Source organism: Rhamphochromis sp. 'chilingali', assembly GCF_963969265.1.
Source record: "Rhamphochromis sp. 'chilingali' genome assembly, chromosome: 4".
Lineage (NCBI taxonomy): Eukaryota > Metazoa > Chordata > Actinopteri > Cichliformes > Cichlidae > Rhamphochromis > Rhamphochromis sp. 'chilingali'.
In genome coordinates, this window is record NC_137948.1 from 2,858,789 (window position 1) to 2,881,136 (window position 22,348).

General features: G+C 39.8%; 1 protein-coding gene across 1 annotated transcript in view; it reads right to left on the bottom strand.

Annotated features, from left to right (window-relative positions):
* sorcs1 (sortilin-related VPS10 domain containing receptor 1) overlaps window positions 1–22,348 on the bottom strand; it is a gene marked incomplete at its 5' end in the record, with an annotated part of 203,738 nt that overhangs the window by 80,114 nt on the left and 101,276 nt on the right. Inside the window, 1 exon segment of the mRNA XM_080881344.1 lies at window positions 11,508–11,607. Coding sequence (XP_080737470.1) covers window positions 11,508–11,607 — 100 coding nt within the window.

Genomic DNA, 22,348 nt, shown 5'->3' on the forward strand with positions numbered 1-22,348 from the left:
TTCAGACACTTGGTGGTTAGGTGTGGATTCCAAAACTACTCAGTTATGATTAGAAAATATTTATGGTTTAGGTTTAAATATGGCTGGCACCTTTGTTTATGAAACTCATTACGTACGTCATACAGGCATCACCTTTAACTGCAATATGTCAGTCGTTCTGATTGTAAAGAAAAAAAAAATTGAGAATTCTTGAGATTTTGTGTCTCATAAATTTGCAGTAACAGGAAAGCCCCGCACTAAAGCTTAAACTTCCTTTTTCAAAGTAATGTCAGGACCATAATTTAAAAACTGATAATGCTGTATCCAGTAAGGCTTGAAACCAATAGTTGAGACCATAAACTCATCAGTAAAATACTTACTGAGGTCAAGAGAGCCAAGAAGCCAAGGGCCGTTTTCCCCTAAGCATCTGTACAACCACATGAGCTTCTCTGTGCTGGTCGTTAAAAGTGTTCACAGATCCAAAATTTCTAATCTTAGATCTTCAGGCACTTCTGCACTGATTTCACTTCGACTTTATAGCTTCCAAGTCTTAAAGGTTTACAAAGAGTTGATGGATTTTAACTCGTAGTCTCTCATAAACTTCTGTGGCCCATGACGCAGCTCTTTCACAGTGACATTTTCTTTGCGGTTGAAGAACTGATACACGAGCTCGTCTTTCCCTGTCCGTGTATATTAAAAAATATATTAATTTACTCCACTGAGGTTGTCTTGGATGTACATTTAATAACTCTGCAATTAGGATCACATCTGCTGAAGTCATACTCGGCAATATTTTTAACGTGGACTGCAAATTTGATGCTTTTCAATTTGTCTTAATTTGGCTGCTTTCACATTGTGCTGTATGATAACGCAACATTCAAAAAGCATAGTTCTATTTTCCAGCAACAGCATGTTAAAGTTCTGACTTTATTTATAACCACATCCATGCAGACATTTGCATGCATATATATGTGGATGTTTTTCTAAATATATATTCAGTCAACAGTTTTTGTTTACACTTGCTTATTATCATCAGCATTTAAAATTCACAAACACTATAAATGTCTTTGTTTTAATTCACTTATTTATGAAATAATGCAGTCTGGTGATTTTTAGCTAATAGTTGAAACAGTCGCAGTGAGATGAACATCAGTTTTGTTCAGCTCCACATACGCTGGCGACGGTACGGCAGCATCCAGCATGTCTATATGTTTCTGAGCAGTCGAACTGATCTTACGTTGACAGTCCTGCAGGAACATGTTTTCACAGATGGACGGCTGAGCTGACTGAAAGGGCAGATTGTCGTCTTCCTCTGTGATTGGGGTTGGGAAAGAGCAGGAGAGAGCCCAAATTTCCCGTCTCGATTTCCACTTGTTACGCTGGGGCACTCTGACTGCTTCTGGGCAGAAACTGTAGACATTGTGTTTAGTTTTAGTCTAAACACAACACAGTTTAAAAAATATACTAAATGCATCAGAGGAAATGTTCAGAGAGCACAGCTCCTGGTCTCTTGAAAGCATTTTCTCATCTTCGTGTTGAAAGGAAAGCTGCACAGACTAATACCACTTTCTTGTTTCCTTTTGACTGGAACTCACAACCAGTGTGGCATGTTTGGATCCAAACTCCACTTCTTTTGCAACAATAGCTCCAGAGTGCTACCAGTTTACCCCACTGACTCAGAGTACACTGTCAACCTGGTGTAATGGTGGTTTCTGGTAGCTCAAAATAAAAATATTTCATGTGTTTTTGCTCTTTGACATGAAAAAGCATTTACAGCCGAAGTAGTCTGACTTAGTTTTTAAATTACCCCAAAACAGATCATGTGATTTACATGACCCTTGTATCAGTGTTAACAGCACAAACACACCATCCTCTATCAGCTTAATGGCCACAAAGCTAATGCTAACAGATATGAGGAGAGACTGGTGAAATTAATAATGTTTTAACTGTAGTCCTCAAGCACAAGACGAGCTACTGTGTATCCACGTGGAATCGTGTTAACTTAGCTAAGTGTCTGCATAGACAAGTCAAATCCCTGTCACTACTTTTTCCCGATGAATATTCAAGCCATCACACTCCACTGTGCTACGTCTAAGTGCAGGCCATGAAAGCAAAGAAGAGTTGACGCACATATTCATAATCATCACTTCTGTGCTCGCTCGCCGCCTCGTCCTCCGCATCGACCAGGTGCCTTCAACTGTTAGATCCGTCCTATTAAACGAAACTCCCGTCTGTTGATCGGAGACATTTAAGCCCGATGCTAATTGAATGCCGCCTGACATTTTAGCTCACCTAGACTCCTGCCAGACCTGACAAACATGTCAGTTTCTGCCTCTCACAATAATTGGGTTTTCTATCTTGGCTCAGCTAGCTGCCCCTTATGGCAGTACATAAGTTGGAAGCTCACAAGCTGCGTGTGAAAACACAGAGCTACACGTTCATTATGAATGAACAGAGACAAGACAAACAAGATCCATTTAGATAATTAACCAGCAGCAATCCCACTTCAGACATCTTCATCTGTCTCGAGTTACTGAAATAATGAATTCTTCACAGCGATCATCAATAAATAACACAACAACATATGTCATTTGGAGAGGCCTTTTCCACAACATTTTGCATTAGCATGCTTTTCAAGGGGAGCTCGGCTCTCTTACTCTGACAGCAGCACACACTGACTTGTATAGCTTTCAATCCCCTGCTGAGAAAGTGGGCAATGACCCGTGAAGGCACGTAAAAGAATATTGATGGAATATCCCCGGCTCACCTAGATTTACCCATCCTATCTTCTTTACAACTCCCCTTCTCTCCCTCTTCCATCTCAGCACCTCACACTCTGTCAGCCCCGTCTCCATCTCCCTCCATCTCTCTGTCCGTCTGGATTTGCGTCTCAGAGTCTGTCTCCCCCCTCTGTCACCGCGCCTCTCCACGGGCTCCGGGGCGCTCGTCTCTCCGCTCACCGCAGCCATTTGGAGATTGTGCCTTAGGCCTGACAGATGTTGCGTCCCCTCTGAGCAACCAGAACCTCCATCACCATCGTCACCTCAAACGAAACCACTGCTGTGCGGGCCATGGGAGCATGGCTGATTCGCTGCGATTATTTTGGCATGCACCATGTCCTTAAAAAGCTGGTGGACCAGACGACACTTTACCTCTCTTTTTCTTTTTCTTATCTCCATGCAACACGCAGCTCTACGTGCTGTTGTCGGTACACTGAACATGCACCAGGTGGTATTGCTCCAGGTTTGTCTGGTGTAAGTAAGCATGTGTTGCAATGAATTGACCTGTTTAATTAGAAGTGACGTCGCAATTTTATTCTAGCACTAATTTAGCTCTTGGCTAGTTTATGCAACGTTTTCTGCTGAAAATATGTAATAAAAGCTATTTGAATATGCATTCTCCATAAATAGTCATTCTCATCTTGATGTTTTTAGTCTTGAGGGGAAAATTGCATCTTTTCACTTTAGCACTGTCCTCAAATAACAGTCTGTCTTTCTTTGCATAACAAAAAGACCAAAGCAAGTTTGGAAAGATTCAGAATCTTGAAATGTGACAATGATTTTTCATTGCGTCACTAATAATAACACGTTTAGAGCTTTTCATGTCTCTGTTTCAACGACGGATGTTTGTCCTGGACTGAAGCTGCTGCATGAAAGACAAATTCTATTCATATATCTTTAAAGGCCTCCACATAAATCATATTTATGAGCAGCATGAGGCCATCAAGCTTTAACCTACATTGCAAAGACACAATCAAGGCTTCATACACAAGTGTTTCCCACCGAGAGCTTTAAGTGCTGCATTTTCAAACAGCTCAGTTTATTCTTATTTTAAATCCATTTATTCTGGGAAACACTTCATTAAGTATGATTGTTTGTTACCATCTGAAGTTAAAAGTATGTACAGGAATTACAAATGAATAAAATAACTCGGGTAATAAAAGCATTTGTCTGTAAATCTGTGGAGCTGAACAAACCTGTCAACATCAGCGAGTACACAGCACTCACATTTTGATCTCTCTCCTTCAGCGTTTCTGTCTCTGAGAGCGGCATGTTTAAAAAAAAAGCAGCATTTATTTAACTTAAAGCAGATATTTTATTTGAAGAAAAAACACATGATGCAACATTGTTGTCCTATTTCGCCGTTCTGAGCGTGACTGTAAGAGAATACAAGACAAACTGGGAAGAGCAGAGCTTTTAGCTTCAGTTAACCCTATTTAACCTTAACATATAACAGTCTTTGAGTCTGCTCAGGATTGTTTTCCTGCCGCATCCTTTTAATGTTCAACACAGAGTAAAAAAATTCTTGTATTTCACGAGTGATTCAGAGGCAATGATGCACGCATGTTCCAGTGTAATTATATCTTATTAAATAGTGTCAATGCTCACTGACAGAGCTGGAAGAAGTTATTGCTAATGCAAAATCAACTTTTCTGCTCCTGCTGCTTCACATTAAAAGCACTCAACTGGCAAAACACAAGCTGGCTGCTATTGTGAAGACATAACGGGAGACAATGCACACCTCTCATCAAAAATGCACCAACAAAACCACTTTTCTCATCATCAAATCATCTTTAATATTTGACTTTAACATTAAATACACTTAGCTGTAACACTTGGAAAATAAAGCACCAAGTCCTGGTTTCCTTATTACTGCAATATAACTACAAAAAAGCTACAAATTAAAGTTAACTGTTAATTTAATGTGTCAGGAAAGTGACACATCAATCGACCTGCTGATGGAAGTCAGGATGTCGACCCTGTGAGGTTAAAGTCATCAATGGCAATCAATCTAACCCCGATGCTATTAAAATTTGTTCTCACAACTTCTGCAAACTTCAGGTTTTTTTTTAACACAGTCTGACAGCCTGACTGTTTCCAGACTCTCTTCTGCAACAGCACCTGAAGCCACCGCAACCCTGGAATAGACTGCTCCGCATCTGTGCTTCACAGCTTGATTTAGAAAGTAGCCGTGCCCCACTTATTCAGCACGTCCAGAATCAGAGAGCCATGAAAAAGGCTGTCTTGTAGCATCCAATGCCAAGAAAACAGCTTCAGCTCAGAACAAAGGAAAAGCAAAATAAAACAAACTTGACTTTTACTCGTTATTTTTCTTATTTTGTCTCATTTGGGTGCTTTTTCAAACATTCTCTACTTTTATTATTTGACTTGATTTGATGAAACCAGAAATCTCCTTAAAAAATTAAATTCATGCAATTCTTTGCTAACATGCTTCTCTTCATTTTGTGCATTCCACTTATGACTTCTGTAAAAATCCTGGTCTCGTGACACACTGCGCGCATTTCAACACTCCATTCAACAAAAGTGACACATTAAACATTTGTTATTCCTCCAGGAACTTAATCCCATCATTGAACTACGTGGCTGACAGAAGCCGCCCTACACATTTCTATTCCAGCTATAAAATCTGTAAGCTGATGATGTGCGTTTGGGTATTTCACTAACGATGGTAAAGGAGTGAAAAAATGTTTTTTTTACTTTTCCTTCCTCACTGCTGCTGCACAGAAATGCATCAATGTCATAAAATGCTAAGTATTCATGTATGAAAGCGTTTGCATGATGATGCAAGTCTCGGGACATTTTTCGTGTGGATTCTGTTTGTCTTCCTGTGAAACATTTCTCTTTTTGTTATTGTTGCCATTGTTATTTTGAGGACACTTCGAGGACATGAAATATTTAAGTTCACTTTTAAGCCTTGAACTTATACAGAAAAGCGAGACAATGAACAGAAGTCTTTGAAGCCTGACTGTGGGAGAGAGGTCTCTTCTGAGGTGAATTCATATTCCACCCACCTGCCTATTGTTGCCTTCACAGCTCCACAATGGCCATACTTGTTTGGAATACTGCACATACAAACACAGGCATGCACTCCCACAAATGGGTGAGCATTCAAGGCCTTTGTCACGAGAGAACATTTGAGCCCTGTGACTTTTCTTTTACTCGGTACATTGATGAAAAAGAGTCATTATGTATTCCTTAAAGAGAAGGCTGAGCCTGAGAGGAAAGCAGCTCAGACTGACTCTGCTGTCACTCAAATGCTTCCCCTGGAAAAATCCCTTTTGTTTTCAAACCATTAGAGGCAATAGCCATTTGTATGACTGCAATCTGTGTGCTTTTTTTTTTTTTGTTAACCAGCACTCACCATCCCAGCCATTTACTGTAATAATGTGCTCTCACACAAAATCTCCGGCTAAAACCCCAAATTACTTCCCCTAATGTGTACTCGAGCTCTGTTCTTTCATGTACAGCCTCAGTATGAAGCCACAATATGAAAATTGATGTAATTGCTGTGTTGTCAGTCTGTTTTCTCCATAAGTGACCCCCGGGCCATGCCTCTGTTTATTTATTTTTTTGCTCTGTCATGTTTTTTCCCTGTACTCCCATCGCCACTCTTCCATGCTCACTTGCTCCCTGTCAGTTTATGTGCTGTCTCTTTCCCCCCTGCTCCCTTTCTTTCCTTCGCTCCCTGTGCAGTTTCTCTCTGTCCCTCTCCACTGCTTTACTCCCACTATCCCCCACAGCCACACAGGCCTGATTTACTTCCACTACTTGATGAAGAGAGGGGCTTTTGTCTGCCACCAGAAGTAGTCACATGGTGCTGTGCCCGGGGTGACTGACGAACCTGCAGTCTCTACTGCTTCCCTACTTTCCAAGTATGTGGAAACAGCAACAATGGAGGAAAAAACAGTTTGAGTCTGGAGTGCTTTATAGAGAAAGTTGCTTCTTCTCTGGTTCCACTCTTTTTTTTATTTAATGTTAGCGACGCTAGCAGTAGATAACAATGTCAGTCTATCCTGCTATATGTCAGCCTAATGCTACCATCAGGATGAAGTATTACAACAAATATTGAATCGACTGCAATTAGATTTGGTTCAGACATATTATCTAAGCAAGATAAATGCTCTCTTGTATCAGCTCATGACAGGATAATTGCCCTATTTCACAATGACATCATGAATACTGTCTTGTGTCTTATCTGAATAAAATGAAAATGGTATCCAGGACAGTGATGTCCAGGATCTGATGTGAGAAATGAAAGAAACTGCCAAAGCTGCAGTTCCTCTGCTGTCCACTTGAGGCTGGATCCAAAGCCTCAAGTGAGCATCCTACAAGCCAATTCTAAATGCAGACTTGTAGATTTGACTGACAAAAGGAAACCTACCATTCATGTTGCTAATGTGCTGCAAAAGTGACTGACTACTCGCCCCACATCAATTACATCTTACACATTAACTGTATTTCAGGATATCTCAAATCAGTAGCATTGCCCCGGGGCGAGCAAGGCAGTTAGTGCTTGCCCAGTTTCATCTTAAAACATAAATTAAGACCAAATCTCTCTCCTTACGTCTCAAACAGTGTTCAGTCCAGTAAGTTTTTCTCATCGTCTATCAGTGCCAACTGTGGTCCCAGTTTGCATGAAGGAGGTTTGACTCTCAGTCCAATTCCACTTAAGTATGTGTTCATTTCATTGGTGTGTCTGTGGCCCATTTAACAAAAGTTTGAGCTGGGCTAACTTAGAGGCCAGCAGGTCTTTTTCCTGGTACTCTGTGCATTGTGGATAAACCTCCAGTGTTATGAGAAACTAACAGGAAATTAACATGCTAGAAAAGTTGCTACTGGCTCTGCTTTCACTGCTCTGAGATCAGTTACCATCTGCACATTTGCATAGCATAGCATAAGCAAGTACTCAAGCACTTTGGGATTTATCAACAGAAGTCTCAGTTGCGAACCGTGCTGGCCACCATGTGTGATATAAGAAACTTTTAATAACCCACTAGATTATGATTTTCTTGGAAAGAATATTTTTTGGGTTCGAATCCACCGGGGGCCTTTCTGCGTGGAGATTACATTTTCTCCACATGTGCAAGTGGGTTCTCTCTGGGTACTCCAGCTTCCTTCAACAGTCCAAAGACATCTAGTTCTTAATTGTACATACATGTGTATGTTTTTGAATAGTAGTTTGTCTCTCTGTGTTATCCCTGCATCAAGTCAGTGACCTGTCCTGCCTACAGTAGCTAGGACAAGTTCCAATCCCCCCATGACCCTCAGTTGGATAAGTGAGCAAACACACAGCAGAACAAACAGTTTATGTGGAATCCAGTTTGAATCACTGATTGTTCCCACAGAAATGCAGTGTAAAACTCTCCTTCTTCTTTGTTCCCGATTAACAATTATGTTGGAAAATCTTCATTTCCTGATTAAAAACTTATAGATATGCTCTATAAATGTGTAATGTAGTCTCCTTATTTCAAGGAGAATAAAGCACCCAGTGATGTCCAACACCCATTGCTTGGGCTAAAGAGTGTCTATGCAATCTGAATCTATAAAATCTGTAGTCTTAAGCCATTCACTTATGAATTCTATGTTACATTATTGACAGATAAAAAGTGAATTTGATGTGTTTTGCTAGCCTCAGCTTGCCTAACATTATCAATGAGCGCAATGAGCATACTGCTCTCAAATTCTACTTTACATCTTGCAGATGACACAAAGCCTAGTTTACCAAGTCATTTTTCCTCTGCTCAACATTACTAGTATGTTTTGCATGTAATAAACTCTCTATAGACTGACAAGGACGCTTTCAGTAGCATTTTTATTTTACATGTCATATTTTGGCAATATAGTGATACTATGGATGTGTGAGAGAAAAAAGCGTAAGTGTGAGACAAAGAATATATGAATGCGTAACTTTGTGTGAAAGAGCTTATTTAGGCTCATGTTTGTGTATATCTGGCACGTGATGGTTTGTATGGCTGACTGACATTTTGGCTATGTGGTAGAAAGTGTGTCGCAATGCGTGTGTGACATTAGCAACATGTCAAGTTATTTGCTGGCCTTCATCTGTTTTCTGCTCTGTTAAACTGATGATTGCTGGTTTCTGTGGACTGAAATGTTTCTGTGATGTCTCTCTGTCTCTCTGCATCATTAGAGACATCTTCTTTGGGTTTGCCCAGATCCCATCACTCTACAAGCAATAAAACAGAAGATAGCCTTGCTAATACGAACATTTCTACCCCAGTCTGCCACTCATTTTGATGCAAATAAGAGGCATGTCATAAAGACTCCATAGTTGGCCAAATATGTATCGTAAAAGCATGAATAATACAAACATGCAAGAAGAAGAGATTTTACAGCTTACTTAAACCAAGTCCCAAACAGACATCCTTAGAATGGGGAACTTAAAACGGTAATCACTAGTCTAGTGTTGTTGTTACACTAACATTTAGATGGATGTGACAAATAAAGACGAGAGGAAAAAAATGGATATTTAGGGTCTGGCAAAAATGTGTGGATTAATTATGGTGTTTCATAAACCCAAAATAGCCATGGACAAAACAAAATTTAAAACATAGAAATACACAAACACACAATCAGAGATGCCCAGAACCCTAATGGACCAAAGCCATAATGGAACCTGGCAAAATTGACCCAAATGGACCTGAGCACAGAAAAGTGGTTAACTCTGACCATTTGCTGATGTGCTGCCTCTAATGTATTTTAAGCCTGTATAGAGAGCTTGCCTCAGCAACCCCATCCAACCCTAAACCAGCTGAGAAAACCTATGATTTATATCCAAGCAGCTCCCAATGATTAGGCTGAAAACATCCACGTTCAGCTTCAGTTCATCATCTACGTTTAAAGGGATAAAGCAACTCAGCTCTTTATAGGAAAAACTAGGCCCATCCAATGTATTTGACTTGGTTGACTTTATTGAAAAAAACTATTAAAACGCATAGGGCTGCAAGGACAAATAATTTGCTTTTGCCAGAAGGCAATGCAACAGTTCTGGCAAAGGGCTTTTAATTTGAGGTACTATATACTGCTTATGCCTGATTGATAACTTCCCATCATGTATTTTGTCATCAGATGAAAGCTAAAATTTCTCCTTATTCCTGGACCACATTTTCTTTTTCCTGTTTTTGTGTCTTTCATTGATTAAGTATTGTGGTCAGTAAGAATTTCCTGTTTTGCTGTGATTATCAGTATTGATTGAATTTTGCAGATATAGAGGGGTAGACAGATGACATCTAGTCAAACGGTATCATTGGAAATTTCCAGCATCTCTGAAGCAGAAAGAAAAATGGGAAAGCCAATTATCACATTTACTCTACGATGATGAGTTTCTACACCGATCGTTTAAAAGTGTAAGGTTGCAAAAACTGTCTGTAAATGCTGTCATTTCTCATATTGACCTATATAACACGAAGACAAGTCGAGATACGGACTGTGGGATGTAGGGATCTTAGGACAGAATATCATAAACTTGTTTTTCTGGAGCATCACTAGATCAACAGGAAGTCATAGCCTGAAGATATTTTGATAAAAGTCATAAGCTGCAATTCTCAGACTCTGATTTCTAAGATTTTCGGTTCTTTTGTTGCCACTGTAGACCAACCTGTAGATGACAGTGGATTTTAGAATGAAAGGTTGGGCTTTTTACATGCTAACATGTGCCAGGTCAATGGTGAGGCGTCTAGGGTTAGTATTGAGGTTGCTTTTTGCAACATGTTCTCAGAAACTAGATGCTGAATTATTTTTGGGGGATTCGGAGTATTTATGTTGTAAGGGTTTTATTTGAGTGTCCAAAACAGGAGAATATCCTCACCAGTGGTAATTCTGGTGAAGGAGTTTTCATATACAGTATAAAGAGATCTTGTCTGGTGGAGCAGGGGTCATATCCTGCAGATTGTCTCCAGACTCCCCAGGTTTGTGTGTTAACAAAGACAGACTGATCTGTAGTTGTTTTCCTAAGCGCTATACAAATGCAGGCCATTTACCATTTACCATTTCCTCAAAAATTTCTCACTAAATTATGCTGTAGAAAATCCCACGGTCAGAGAAAGTCTCTTAATGTTTTGCTGACGATAACAGAAGGACATTCAAGCCTTTCTGCTGAGTCCTGGATGTCTCTCTCCGTGTTCAGGTTCATCATCTCATCATCTGGTTCAGCACCTTTAACAGACCTCAGGGGCGTAACAGTCACTGCCCAACAACCTATATCATATGGCCAGCATCTGAAATGAATTGGGGCTGCATTCCCTTTTCATAATTAGATGGTAATTAACTGAAAAACTTTGTGATTAGAGTTGTGTAAAGGGAGTCATGTAAAGCGACTGTGAACACAGACAGGTGGTTAATACCATCAAATGACCCAAACCAAAGGAAGGGCAGGGGCACTGATTGAAGGGGTTGTCTGACTTCTAATTGATTTATATCCATGTAGAACTGGGAGAGATTGTTCCTTTCTGTCAGCTAACTGTCATTTTGGTTTGAACTTGTTAATAAATGAGTGAGTTCAGTGCTTCTTACTGAGACTGTAGGCAGCGACAGAGAAGAGACATCAAACCGAGACCAGTGAGTCAGACCACATCAATATGTCTGCATGCATTCAATACTGCATACTGTGTGACTGGCATGCCAACCGTGAGGAGCAAACAAAAGTAACTCATACAGTCAAGACAATTTTTAAAATAGGATACAGAAGAAATGACAAAAGAGGACCATTACCTTTCTCTTGTTGTTGGGGCTCACGTACAAATAACTGAGTATTGTCTTTGCTCCTACTTTGTCATTCAGCTTCTGGTACGTTGCTCCGTAGTCTGTTGACCTGAAATTTAATCAGAAAGGTCTGATGAACACTTGGTGAATTACTTGCTGCAATTAAAAGACTCCTCTTGAGAATTCAGTGTTGGAGGGGAAAGAGCACAGACTTGATTAAGTCCCTTTTGTGCTCATGGCAACATGAACCCCAGCAGGACTATTACGGTCACTGCTGCTGTATTTATAATCCAGGCATGGATTGCAGCATTAATAACCTGATGTAGACATACTTGAGTAAATGCAGACACATGTTATCAGTGAACTCATACTGTACCACCCAAGAGCTGACCACTGCTCCTGGTCATTTTGAAGATAGAAAAATGAACTGGATTATTTTTAACTGTCTTTTTCAATAATTAAAGCAAAATATGCACATTTTTATTTAAATCATTTGTCAAGGGTCAATATAATATATCCACCTATCAAACCCCATAAAACCCAGAACCACATGCCTGCAGACCAGTCAGCAACCACGGATCACTAGGACAAACAAGTATTTTTCAGCAGGTTGCAGGTAGCTGCTGGAAATCACTATGCCTAGAGACTGGTCAGTGATAACCACTGGTCACTAAGAAAGAATGAGACCATTTCCTGACCAGTAGTTGTTGGAAGTAGTTTCTTCTTGTTGGTAGGTGAAACTGGTTGCAAAGAGGTATACAGTGCTTCACCAATAACCGTCTTACGAATGCACTGGTGGCCTGCAGATTGCTGTAGTTGATGCAGTTTCCCGTACTTTGTTTGAAGATGGTGTCATTTCTGCCAACTACTTACTAAGTTAAACCATGAGGAGTGTGACACAAACTGAACACAGATACAGTTCAAAATCAAATTCAAATTTTATTTGTCACACACAACCATACACAGTATGACATGGAGGTGAAATGCTTGTAGCTGTACAATGCCCGACCATTAAATGACAGAAAAAAAGTTTTACAATATTTACAATTTACAGGTTACTACAAAAATTTACAAATTAACTTAGGAATTTACAGTAAAGAATGTGCAAATAGCATAAGAGATTATAAAGATTATAAATTATAGGATTATAGGAAATGTGTGGTGATGCGTGTGGTGACGTGTGTGAGAGTCCAGTCTTATAGTGGCGTGTGTGGGAGACTCCAGTCCTACACCTGGTTCAGGGCCCGAATAGCCTGGGGGAAGAAGCTCCTCCTCATTCTCTCTGTTTTGGCCTTAAGGGAGCGGAAGTGTTCACCTTCAAAGCAAAAGTTGTGTCTTTTGAAACATGTTGGTTTCAGCTGTAAGGCCAAACTTTCACTCTGCAACATTCAACATTTCCGGTTTCCATCACACAAGTTTCACACGAGTTAGCAAGTGTTTGCTGACAAGTCGCCATCTTCCATGCAAACTACAGTTTACATCAGCAGTCTGCAAGCAACCAAAGTAATTACAAGGAGGTTTATGGTGCAGCACAGTCCATGTTATTGATTTCACACATCCATCTAAGCGCATCCACTCGCCAGCTAGTCAGAGAATACACACTTTTCCCTACTGATGGTCGGTTGACCAAGGTATTGCTGACCAGTCTCTAGACCTGTGTAATGAAGTGGTGCAATGAAACAGTGTGAGTAAATGCATACTGAAACTGTTCACTGACATTCTTGATGTCTTTCACAAAATGTGTTTTAAAGTTTTAAGTATTTAAAAATGTCACGATTACATAAATATGCAGAAGGTGAGCTCTGCTTCACACAGAAACCTGTTATGAATATTCTTAGATGGCTGCAGCAACATTATACAAAAATCCGACATCGGAAAAACAAACAGACACACTGTAAATGTTCTTTCATGAATCTATGAATATCATTTAAATATACAGTTTTTCACTTTTAAACTTTACTGATCATGACTGTAATACACAATATCTTTGCCTGCCATACTGCAAAAAGACACAGTACAGGGAGTTTTTTTTATGATATTCATGTAGAAATGTAAACAATGTATATACAACTGTGCATGGGGATCTGAAAGCTATAAAGCAGCCAGCTGAAGACAAAAGCAACAAAGGGAACATGACAATGAGCAGGAAAACTGAAAGACTGGAGAAATTTTAAAAAGACTGGATCAAGATAAAAGCTACATTTTTAAAATTTGTGCATCAGAAAGCGAGAATGTAAAACAATGCTTTGCTAAAGGCTAGAGAGTGTCTTCATAAAGCCTTTATGGAATGTTTTCTATGCAGTTTAAATATATTTTATTCTCTTTTAACTACTTCCATGGATGTATTACATATACCGTACAACAGACGAGGCCGCACTACACTTCAAACTTTAGCCCTGCTTACGTCCTTTTACTTTCGGCATCACACTTCCAAAAAAATTCCATTATATACTAAAAAAATCATAAACACACACTGTTATAGGAGCTTGCAAAGACGTTTCACCTCTCATCCGAGAAGCTTCTTCAGTTCTAAGGTCAAATGGTGGAGAGTCCCAGATTTAAACCTAGTGGGAGTTTCCCCCCACAGAGAGACAAAAGGACCCCCTGATGATCCTCTAATCGCCTGACCCAAGGTGTGAAACCGGGTGTGGGTCCCAATCAGCCAGAGTTTCGGGTGAGCTCATTGGGACCCACACCCTGTTTCACACCTTGGCCTCCCAAGATTACTGCTACAGTAGCAAATGAAAACTCAGAAGAAAAACATACACGCCACGATGCAGACGCATAGAAGTTGTTTTCTCTCATGCATGAGCTTCAGTCTGCAATTATCCGCGTACTTGACGATAATATTTATATCCAACAGCCATCGACTGCACTTCGCCCTTAGATGTTTTTTTTACCACTGCGCTCTGAGAGTCATACCAGGAAGATGGCTTTAGAACTCACTGCGACTTGGCTCTTTCTGTCACTCTGCACCGTGTAGTATACTGTATAAGTATACAACACTTCAGTGCAGTGCATCTCTAATGAAGTACAGACAAACCTGCTGGCCCAGGAGTGCTTTATTCAAGAGGAAAGGGAAGTGCAAAAAAGCCCGGAAAGTCATGACATGAGTGAAATCTATCAGTAATTAGAAAGCAATCCTGACACTCGGTCCGGCCAATCACATGACCTGAATCCATCCGAAAATCTAGAAAGGACCAAAACTCAGAGTCCATAGAAGGGTTTTTGTTTCGCATTATTACATGTAGCTTAATTTATGGACATCTCTTTGCACGTGTGGATTGGCTGGGTCGTTGCTGATATCTGATGGGAATTTAATGTCAAGAGCACCTTTAGAAATATATTTACTTTGAAAACTGGCGACACGTTCAATGCTTATTTTACCTGGGTAATAATTTGAAATAAATTGCAAATTTTGGATGTGTGTAAGACAGTCACACTACAGTTTTGAGCGTTTAATTGGTTATTAATTCAGAATCCGGGGCACAAACCCTAACACCAGTTTTTCATTGATTTGTATCCTCCCGTTCTAATTTCTGTTGATGTATCCTGAAGTTCTTTCAAAACCTAGCATCTGGAGGTTTAGAGGTTTCCTTTTCAAACCCAACCTTTTTCCAGTTTCTTTGGTATAAATTTGCACTGATGTTGCATTTTCTTGGTTGCAGGTTGGTTGGTAGAGATATGAAACATTTTTCCAATTTCCCTGTATTCTTTCATCAGTTTGTGGAATAGTTCATACTCAGTACATTTAATCTATAGACTTGTGAACCTGATTCCTGTTTTAATCAGGAAAAAGATGATGGCAGAGATGTTCACGTTTGGAAACAGGAGGGTGTGAATCAGCGAGGCCCAACACAGAACGCATTTTTATACCTTTTTTCTAAAACTCTCTTTTGTGTTTTTCATTTCTTTATATTCTCTGCACTTCAGTTATGTTTTAATTTGTTTTTTGTTAAACTATAGTTAGATTAACACAAAAAACATCTACTCGATTACATTTATACATTTAGAATTAGATGTTTGGAGCGATGCAATACTAGAAGTATTTGGTTATAAACATTCAAATTACCAAATAAAAACTAATCAACTAGGTTTAAGAAATATATTACTTGCTTGGGGTTACAAAATGATCATGGTTTGTGTTACAATAAACTTTCATTGTTCTTGGTTTCCAGGGAAACCAATAATAAGTCAAGAGCATAAATGCTGCACGTACAAAACATAATTCCAGTGAGCAGTTTCAAAGTTGTGATGTCAAAAAAGGTGCATTTGTGTAGACGTCCACAAAAATAGAACACATTTTTCTGACTATTTTACATTTTGATACAAGATCACGCTTAAACTTTTTAAATTTGATTTGAGTCTTTGTTGTGTTGCTGTACTGTTGCTACGATAAGGTAACACGAATGTATATGATACAATCCACAAGCATAAACTAAGATTCACATATATGTGCAGTGATTTGTGTGTAACTTTTGAGGATTCACAGGCTCATGCTCCAACCCACAAACGAAGCACTTTGATCACACGTATTTTACAAATGACTTTATCAATTAAAAATCATAAATAGTGATTATTTACGTTTAATTATTTAAGTCCAGCTTCACGAATCGGATATTTTTCTCCCTCAAAAGCTCTTCTGTGCATACAAAAGTCTAAAACTACACGCCAGGTGTGTGTGCACCAATCGCCTGATACGCAGAGACGACGTCGCATGTCCACGCAGGATTTTGACACAAATTTTCCCGCTGTGAGCTTCGTACAGATCAACAAATGTAAGCTGCTTTGAAATCCCAGTGTAAAACTGGGACATCTGGGCTTCCTCTCTTCTTGCACTGTTTTTCTTTTTCTTATCTTTTTGTTGTTTATTATTATTGTTTAATTTCAGACAAAATTAGCCCGTATCATTAAAAGGAAAACAACAAAGACAAAATATACAGACAATGTTTATAAAAAGCTGACATATACCTTGTGTCGGTGTGTGTTATCACTGTCAAAGCTCAGCACACATATTTACACAGTTCCTCAGTTTAATAAAACAGACATTGTTTTTTCTAAATAAACAGAACAGCTCATCACTCCACTGGAAAAAAGAACACGTTGGATTTACTCAGTTCAGTCGAGGACGTTGGTTACGCACTTGTGTTTTGCTTTGGCAGAAACTTAGACAACTTAAATCAACAGAACTCATTCATATGCAATAAACCTGTGCATTTGTTACTGATAAAATGTGATTGAAACATGTTTAGATGAAGTAAGTCGAGCTCTTGGAATATTTTAATCCTTCACAATTTTCTCACTTTATCCCAACACTGTTCTATAACTTTTACCCCAATGCTACTTGGTCACGTGTTCAACAATGTCTAGAGTCTGTTTAACATAAATGTTTAATGGATTTACAACAACATTCCCTCTATCCATTCTTTTATCTTTATCAGGGTTGCAGGGGGGTGGGGCCTATCCCAGGTGTGAAAAGGTAAGAGGCATGGTACACGCTGGACAGGTCGCCAGTCTGTCACAGAGAGGCAAACAACCATTTTTAATAATAACTGCACAACTTTTAACCGTGGGAGGAAACCAGAGTACCCAGTGCAAACTAGACAGCTTGCAGATTTGAACCCAGGCCCTTTTTGCTGTGAGCCAACAGTGCTGACCGATGTGCCACCGAGCTTTCAATACAGGCTTCACAAAAGTAGGAAAGCTATGATTACAAGGCTCAATACAGAATTTTCTTTACATTTTTGTCCTTGAGGGGTTAAACCACAATAAATAGCGATAGCATACGCGTGGTGTGTGTGGTGGGTTGCCTCTTAGAACTCCAGTGAATTTCCTGTGGTTTAAGATGTCGTGTGATTTTTGTAAATGTAACAACCACCCAATTTCCTTTTTTTGAGTGTAGAAAACACAATTTTACCAATTATAAATACTACACAATAACCTGCTAGGAAGAGGGAGTCAGTGCACGGCTGCAGATGAGGGAACACCATGGCTGTACATCTCTGTGGGTCATCCTTGGACCGTGTGCTTGTGAGTGGGGCTGGGCCATATCATACCGTTCACAGTAATACCGGTATAATGTTGGCCAATGATGAGAAAATGAAATATCGCGATAGATTATGGGTAAAACGCGCGTGCCTTTGTTTTCATACGCACATGGCGGAAAAAGGCACGGCGGCGACGGAGAATGAGAAGGGCGAAAGCGGATCGTTGAATGAAACATGAACCAGAACTGGTTTGTAAAAATGCTGCAACTTCAGTGGTGTGGAACTGGTTTAGCTTTCGTCCGTCAGATACACAACAAAGCACTATTTTTGGTAGCGCATGCTAGCGGGCCGTCGTTATTACCGTGTTGTTTGGAAAATACGGCACACTTAAAATCAATCCTTTGATTTTTCTGAAAGTCGACAGAGCCCCTTATAATCCCGTGTGCCTTATGTATGAACTCTGGTTGTGTTTACTGACCTCGAAACGATTTTATGTGCACGGCGCTCGAAAATCTGTCAAATGTTTCAGTACGACTTTGCTAAGCTACGAAGCCGCACCGCTTGATGGATTGTCGGAGCATTACGGCTATCGTAGGCGGAGCCTCGTGGAGTGATACGTACTGTGCTTCAGCATAATATTACCGTATTGTGTGTGTTTAACCTCTTTTTAAGTTTTGTGGATATTCTACATGGTTATCCTGAGGATGTGTCGGCCAGTTTCCACTGGAAATGCCTTTTGGTTAAACTGTCAGCAAGAAATTTGCATTTGCACTGTTACATTTTTATATAACTTTAATGCACATAAAACAGCTGCTTGTTTAAGTGAAAATACACTGATGGGTTTTTTGCACTAATAAAGTTGTGGAGTTGTGAAGTATTTTGTCTAGTGTCAATTATATCGTCAGTTATATCGTTATCGCAAATTTTCAAATGTATATCATGATAAATATTTTTGGCGCCCTGCTCTACTTGTGAGTCCTTCTGGAGGGAGTATACGCTAACCAACCTCTGTATATTCTGAATATAGAAATAAGCTACACTGTAGATAACAACACTGTGATGTTAATCTTACTGGTCCCTGTTAAGAGCAGGCTAACATTGACGTTAGCTGATCCTGAAACACTCCAGAGAGGGATGTTACGTGTAGTTTTAGACATTTTTATGCACAGAAGAGTTTTTGAAGGAGAAAATATCTGATTCGTGAAGCTGGACTTAAATAATTACGTGTAAATAATCACTATTTATGAACGCATTTGATCACATTGCTTTGTATTTTTGTATAGACTCTGTGAGTTACACACAAATCACTGCACATATTTGTGAATCTTTGTTTATATGCTTGTGGATCATATTATATGCATTCATAACACTTTTGAGCAAATTTCTCTCCATATTTAATCAGCTAAAGGTGAAGTTATCTTAAAGATTAACAGCAGCTGTGTGTGACAGACACTGGAAACAGTCACTCCTTATTCTGCATATAGTAACTGGGTAGCACAACGGCTGACAAACTATGTTTTCAACCTCATTTGCACTTCAGTTACCACGGAAGCAGTAACATCTAATTAAGCTGTAAACACACAAACACGCAACGGTGTGAGGATTACACATCATTATTACATTGCCACTACCACGTCACGTTTTGCCTCATGCCTTTACTATCCCAGCACAGAAAAGTCAGAAAACATCTCACTGATGTTCACATGACTATTGCTCAGAATTCTCTCGAGAGATGACGAGAAACTGCAACTTCCAGCTTGTAAAAAAATATCAAGATGTTCAAATTCCCACTAATACTTGTAACTATGGTAAGAACTAAAAATACAGTCTTGGAACAGAATTCAGTGGTATGAAGCAAACGCAAACCTGCTGCACAACCTTATGTATAAATACTGTGTGACTTATTAGGCATAATTTAGAAGCCAAAGTTTTCTTATTATAAGATCTGAAAGTAGCAGAAATGAGGATGAGATAATGCTGAGAACTCTCACACTGTTTCACTACGTGCAGGCTAATGGGGCAAGAACAGGAACAGGAAGGCTCCCAAACTTGATTGAGAATCATCAGGTTATAAGATTTTATCAGTTACAAAGTAATGCAGGTATGCTTATCAGTATATCAAAGGAATATTGTTAATTTGTGGCTCACAAAATATGCTAAGCTCAAAGCTTACACTGCTGCTTACAGCTGTGTGTATGCGCTGGGAACAGATTGAAATGCTTCAAAACCTTTAGGTTAATAATTCGATTTTTAAGGCTGTTGGTTCAGAAAAAGGAGCCATTAATAGCTAAAACAGGATTCAGCCTCCAGAAAACAATTTCTAAAATGATCTTGGACAAAGATCAGACTGGTCGATGCCAACATATCAGCAAAAAGGATGCTATTTACTGTGAACAGCGGCATCAAATTTGCAAATTTGTCAAAGAACTAAACGCTATAAACAAACACAGAAAATAAATAAAAACCACAAAATCATGTCAGCACCATCAGCTATCCACTAAATCATTATTTCAAATGTCTGTCTGAATTTCACTTACCTGTGCATGCTCTGGATGCTACAACCATCAGTTCATCTTTTTTATCATTTTGAAGCCATAATGACAAAGATGAAAGACTCAAAACTTCCACTTTACATTTTCTCACATGACTGTGGGCTAAATGTCACAGTTTGACAGAGGATTCAAGCCCACGAGTGAACTGAAGGGTCAGAAGTGGCTCACACGTGTCTGTGTGGCATGGCTGAGCCAAACACAGAAATCTGAGTTCTGCAGAAATTATGAATAAAATAAAATGGAGCTGTATTTTCCCCAGGTCAATTATACATGTTTAAATTCTTAAGTCAACTGAAGCCAGATTGTCCTCAAATATGAAAGGAAAACTGAGGAACTTGCTGATTTATTTTCTCGCTGAGCGATCGATGCGTTCACTCAAAGAAGCTAGTAAGAGCCAGCCTATCCTGACTTCAGTTCCCTTTATTCCAGCGTATTTCACGCCACCCTCTGAACTGCATTCAGTAAAAAACAGATATCTTGTCTGACATGACTGGCAAGCAGAGACACTTCATCATTTCTTAAACCTCATTTACATAGAAGAGAGTTATAAACCCGTTAAATCTTCAAATGACGGCTAAAATATTCAAATGTTGGTCAAAGTGCTAATGCGAAATTTGTCTTCTGTCGTATTTTTGCATTTCAGACTATCTCTGAAAGTTTGAGCGACTTATCTGAGCTGTCAGCTCTAATTTATTTTGAGAGGCCTGGGGCTCAATCAAGGAGCTATTCTAATTCCACATGAAGATAGAGAAAAAGCCCAAAAGCATACAAATCTTTCAAAGGCAGCAAAGACACCGGAGAATGTCTTGAGTGACTTCAAATAAAGCAATCACTTACATCGACTGATGTGGGAGTTTTTCTGACCGGCGTGTTTTCTGTGGCGCCGTTAAATCCACACTGAAGTCCTTGTTTAAAGGGTTTGGCGATTTCTGAGAGAGCGACACTTGAAGTTTACAACCAGCCGTGAAAATATAGAAATATTCATGGGAAATTGGCAATTTTGTCTCACTCGGTAACCCTTTGAGATTTTCTTGGGGCTAGTTTCCATGGTGAGCAAATGCTTTCCCATCCGATGAGCTCTTCTGGAGGGAGTCATTTCCGTCATTTATCAGAAACCATCAACACCTAAGACCGCTGGACAATGACATCATCGGTCTATTGATCGGCTCCTGTCACAGAATCACTTGATTTAGGGCCCGGTGAATCTGAACATGAAGCAATAAAATGGCGCAGCCCCAGCAGATCCCAGGAAGATGGAAGCTGCGTTAAATGAAAAATGATAGTTTCTGAAGGACGATAATTCTGAGCGAAACTGTCTCGGTGGGGACTTCTCAGATGCTGTTGGCTGGTTTTGCGTGTATGTAAAGAGCAGCTCTGACCGCTCTGTGCTGTGAGGACGTTAGCTCCTCAGGGGCTGCAGGTGAGCAGCTCCACACCGTCCACACGCTGGGTTAAACAAAGGGGGAATTAATGAAACGCCGTGCGAGGACACCAGAATGATATCAGTCCTATTACGGCGATATGGCTCAGTGAGGAAAATGGATTCGGGATATGCTGGGAGGATGACTGAACTCCTCCCCATTAAATCTTGAAACACACTCTTACACACAGACGCTCGATTAAAAGCCTCAAACCTCCTTTAGTCAACGGTTCTTTTTTTAACTTTCTCTCTAAAACAGATTAAAATTATGTCTACAGCTGCATATTAACAGACTTATTAGATGGAGTTTCAATTACAATTTTCAGAGTATAGTATAAGTTGATACGCAGCCACTAGACATTTACATCCTCCGTGGGGATTTTGATTAATAGCGGTTCAGAGGATGGAGAACTGCAGGCGTCCCGGGATAGTTAACGTGAGGTCACTCGCTGCATTAGCACGCTTAAACTCTGCGGCACCCTTTGAAACACTGGACAAATGGCAGCTGAGCTGAACGATCCAAGATGAATTTATGAAACCTTCAGCGCGCTCGCACAGTATATCTTTTGAGTAGCAGACTGAATCATAGCCTTTCCTCCCTCGCTCTATATCTGCAGTCCCTTTCCATTATGTTACTGCCCATCAGGGCTGGTGGCAAACTTCCACACTTAAAGCTGCACCAGGCAGGATTGGTGTTTTTTAGGGCAAGAAAAGAACAGTCTGACGCTCTGGACAGAAAAGTTACTTTTCAGTTAAACCTTTTGTTTATACCAACATGCACACCCCCTTAAGAAAGGATCACATTAAACTGATTCCACCTTGAGAATATATTCATGCTGCTGGATAAGGACAGAGCAGCCTGTTCTCATTCCCAGGGTGTCCACATCTCCT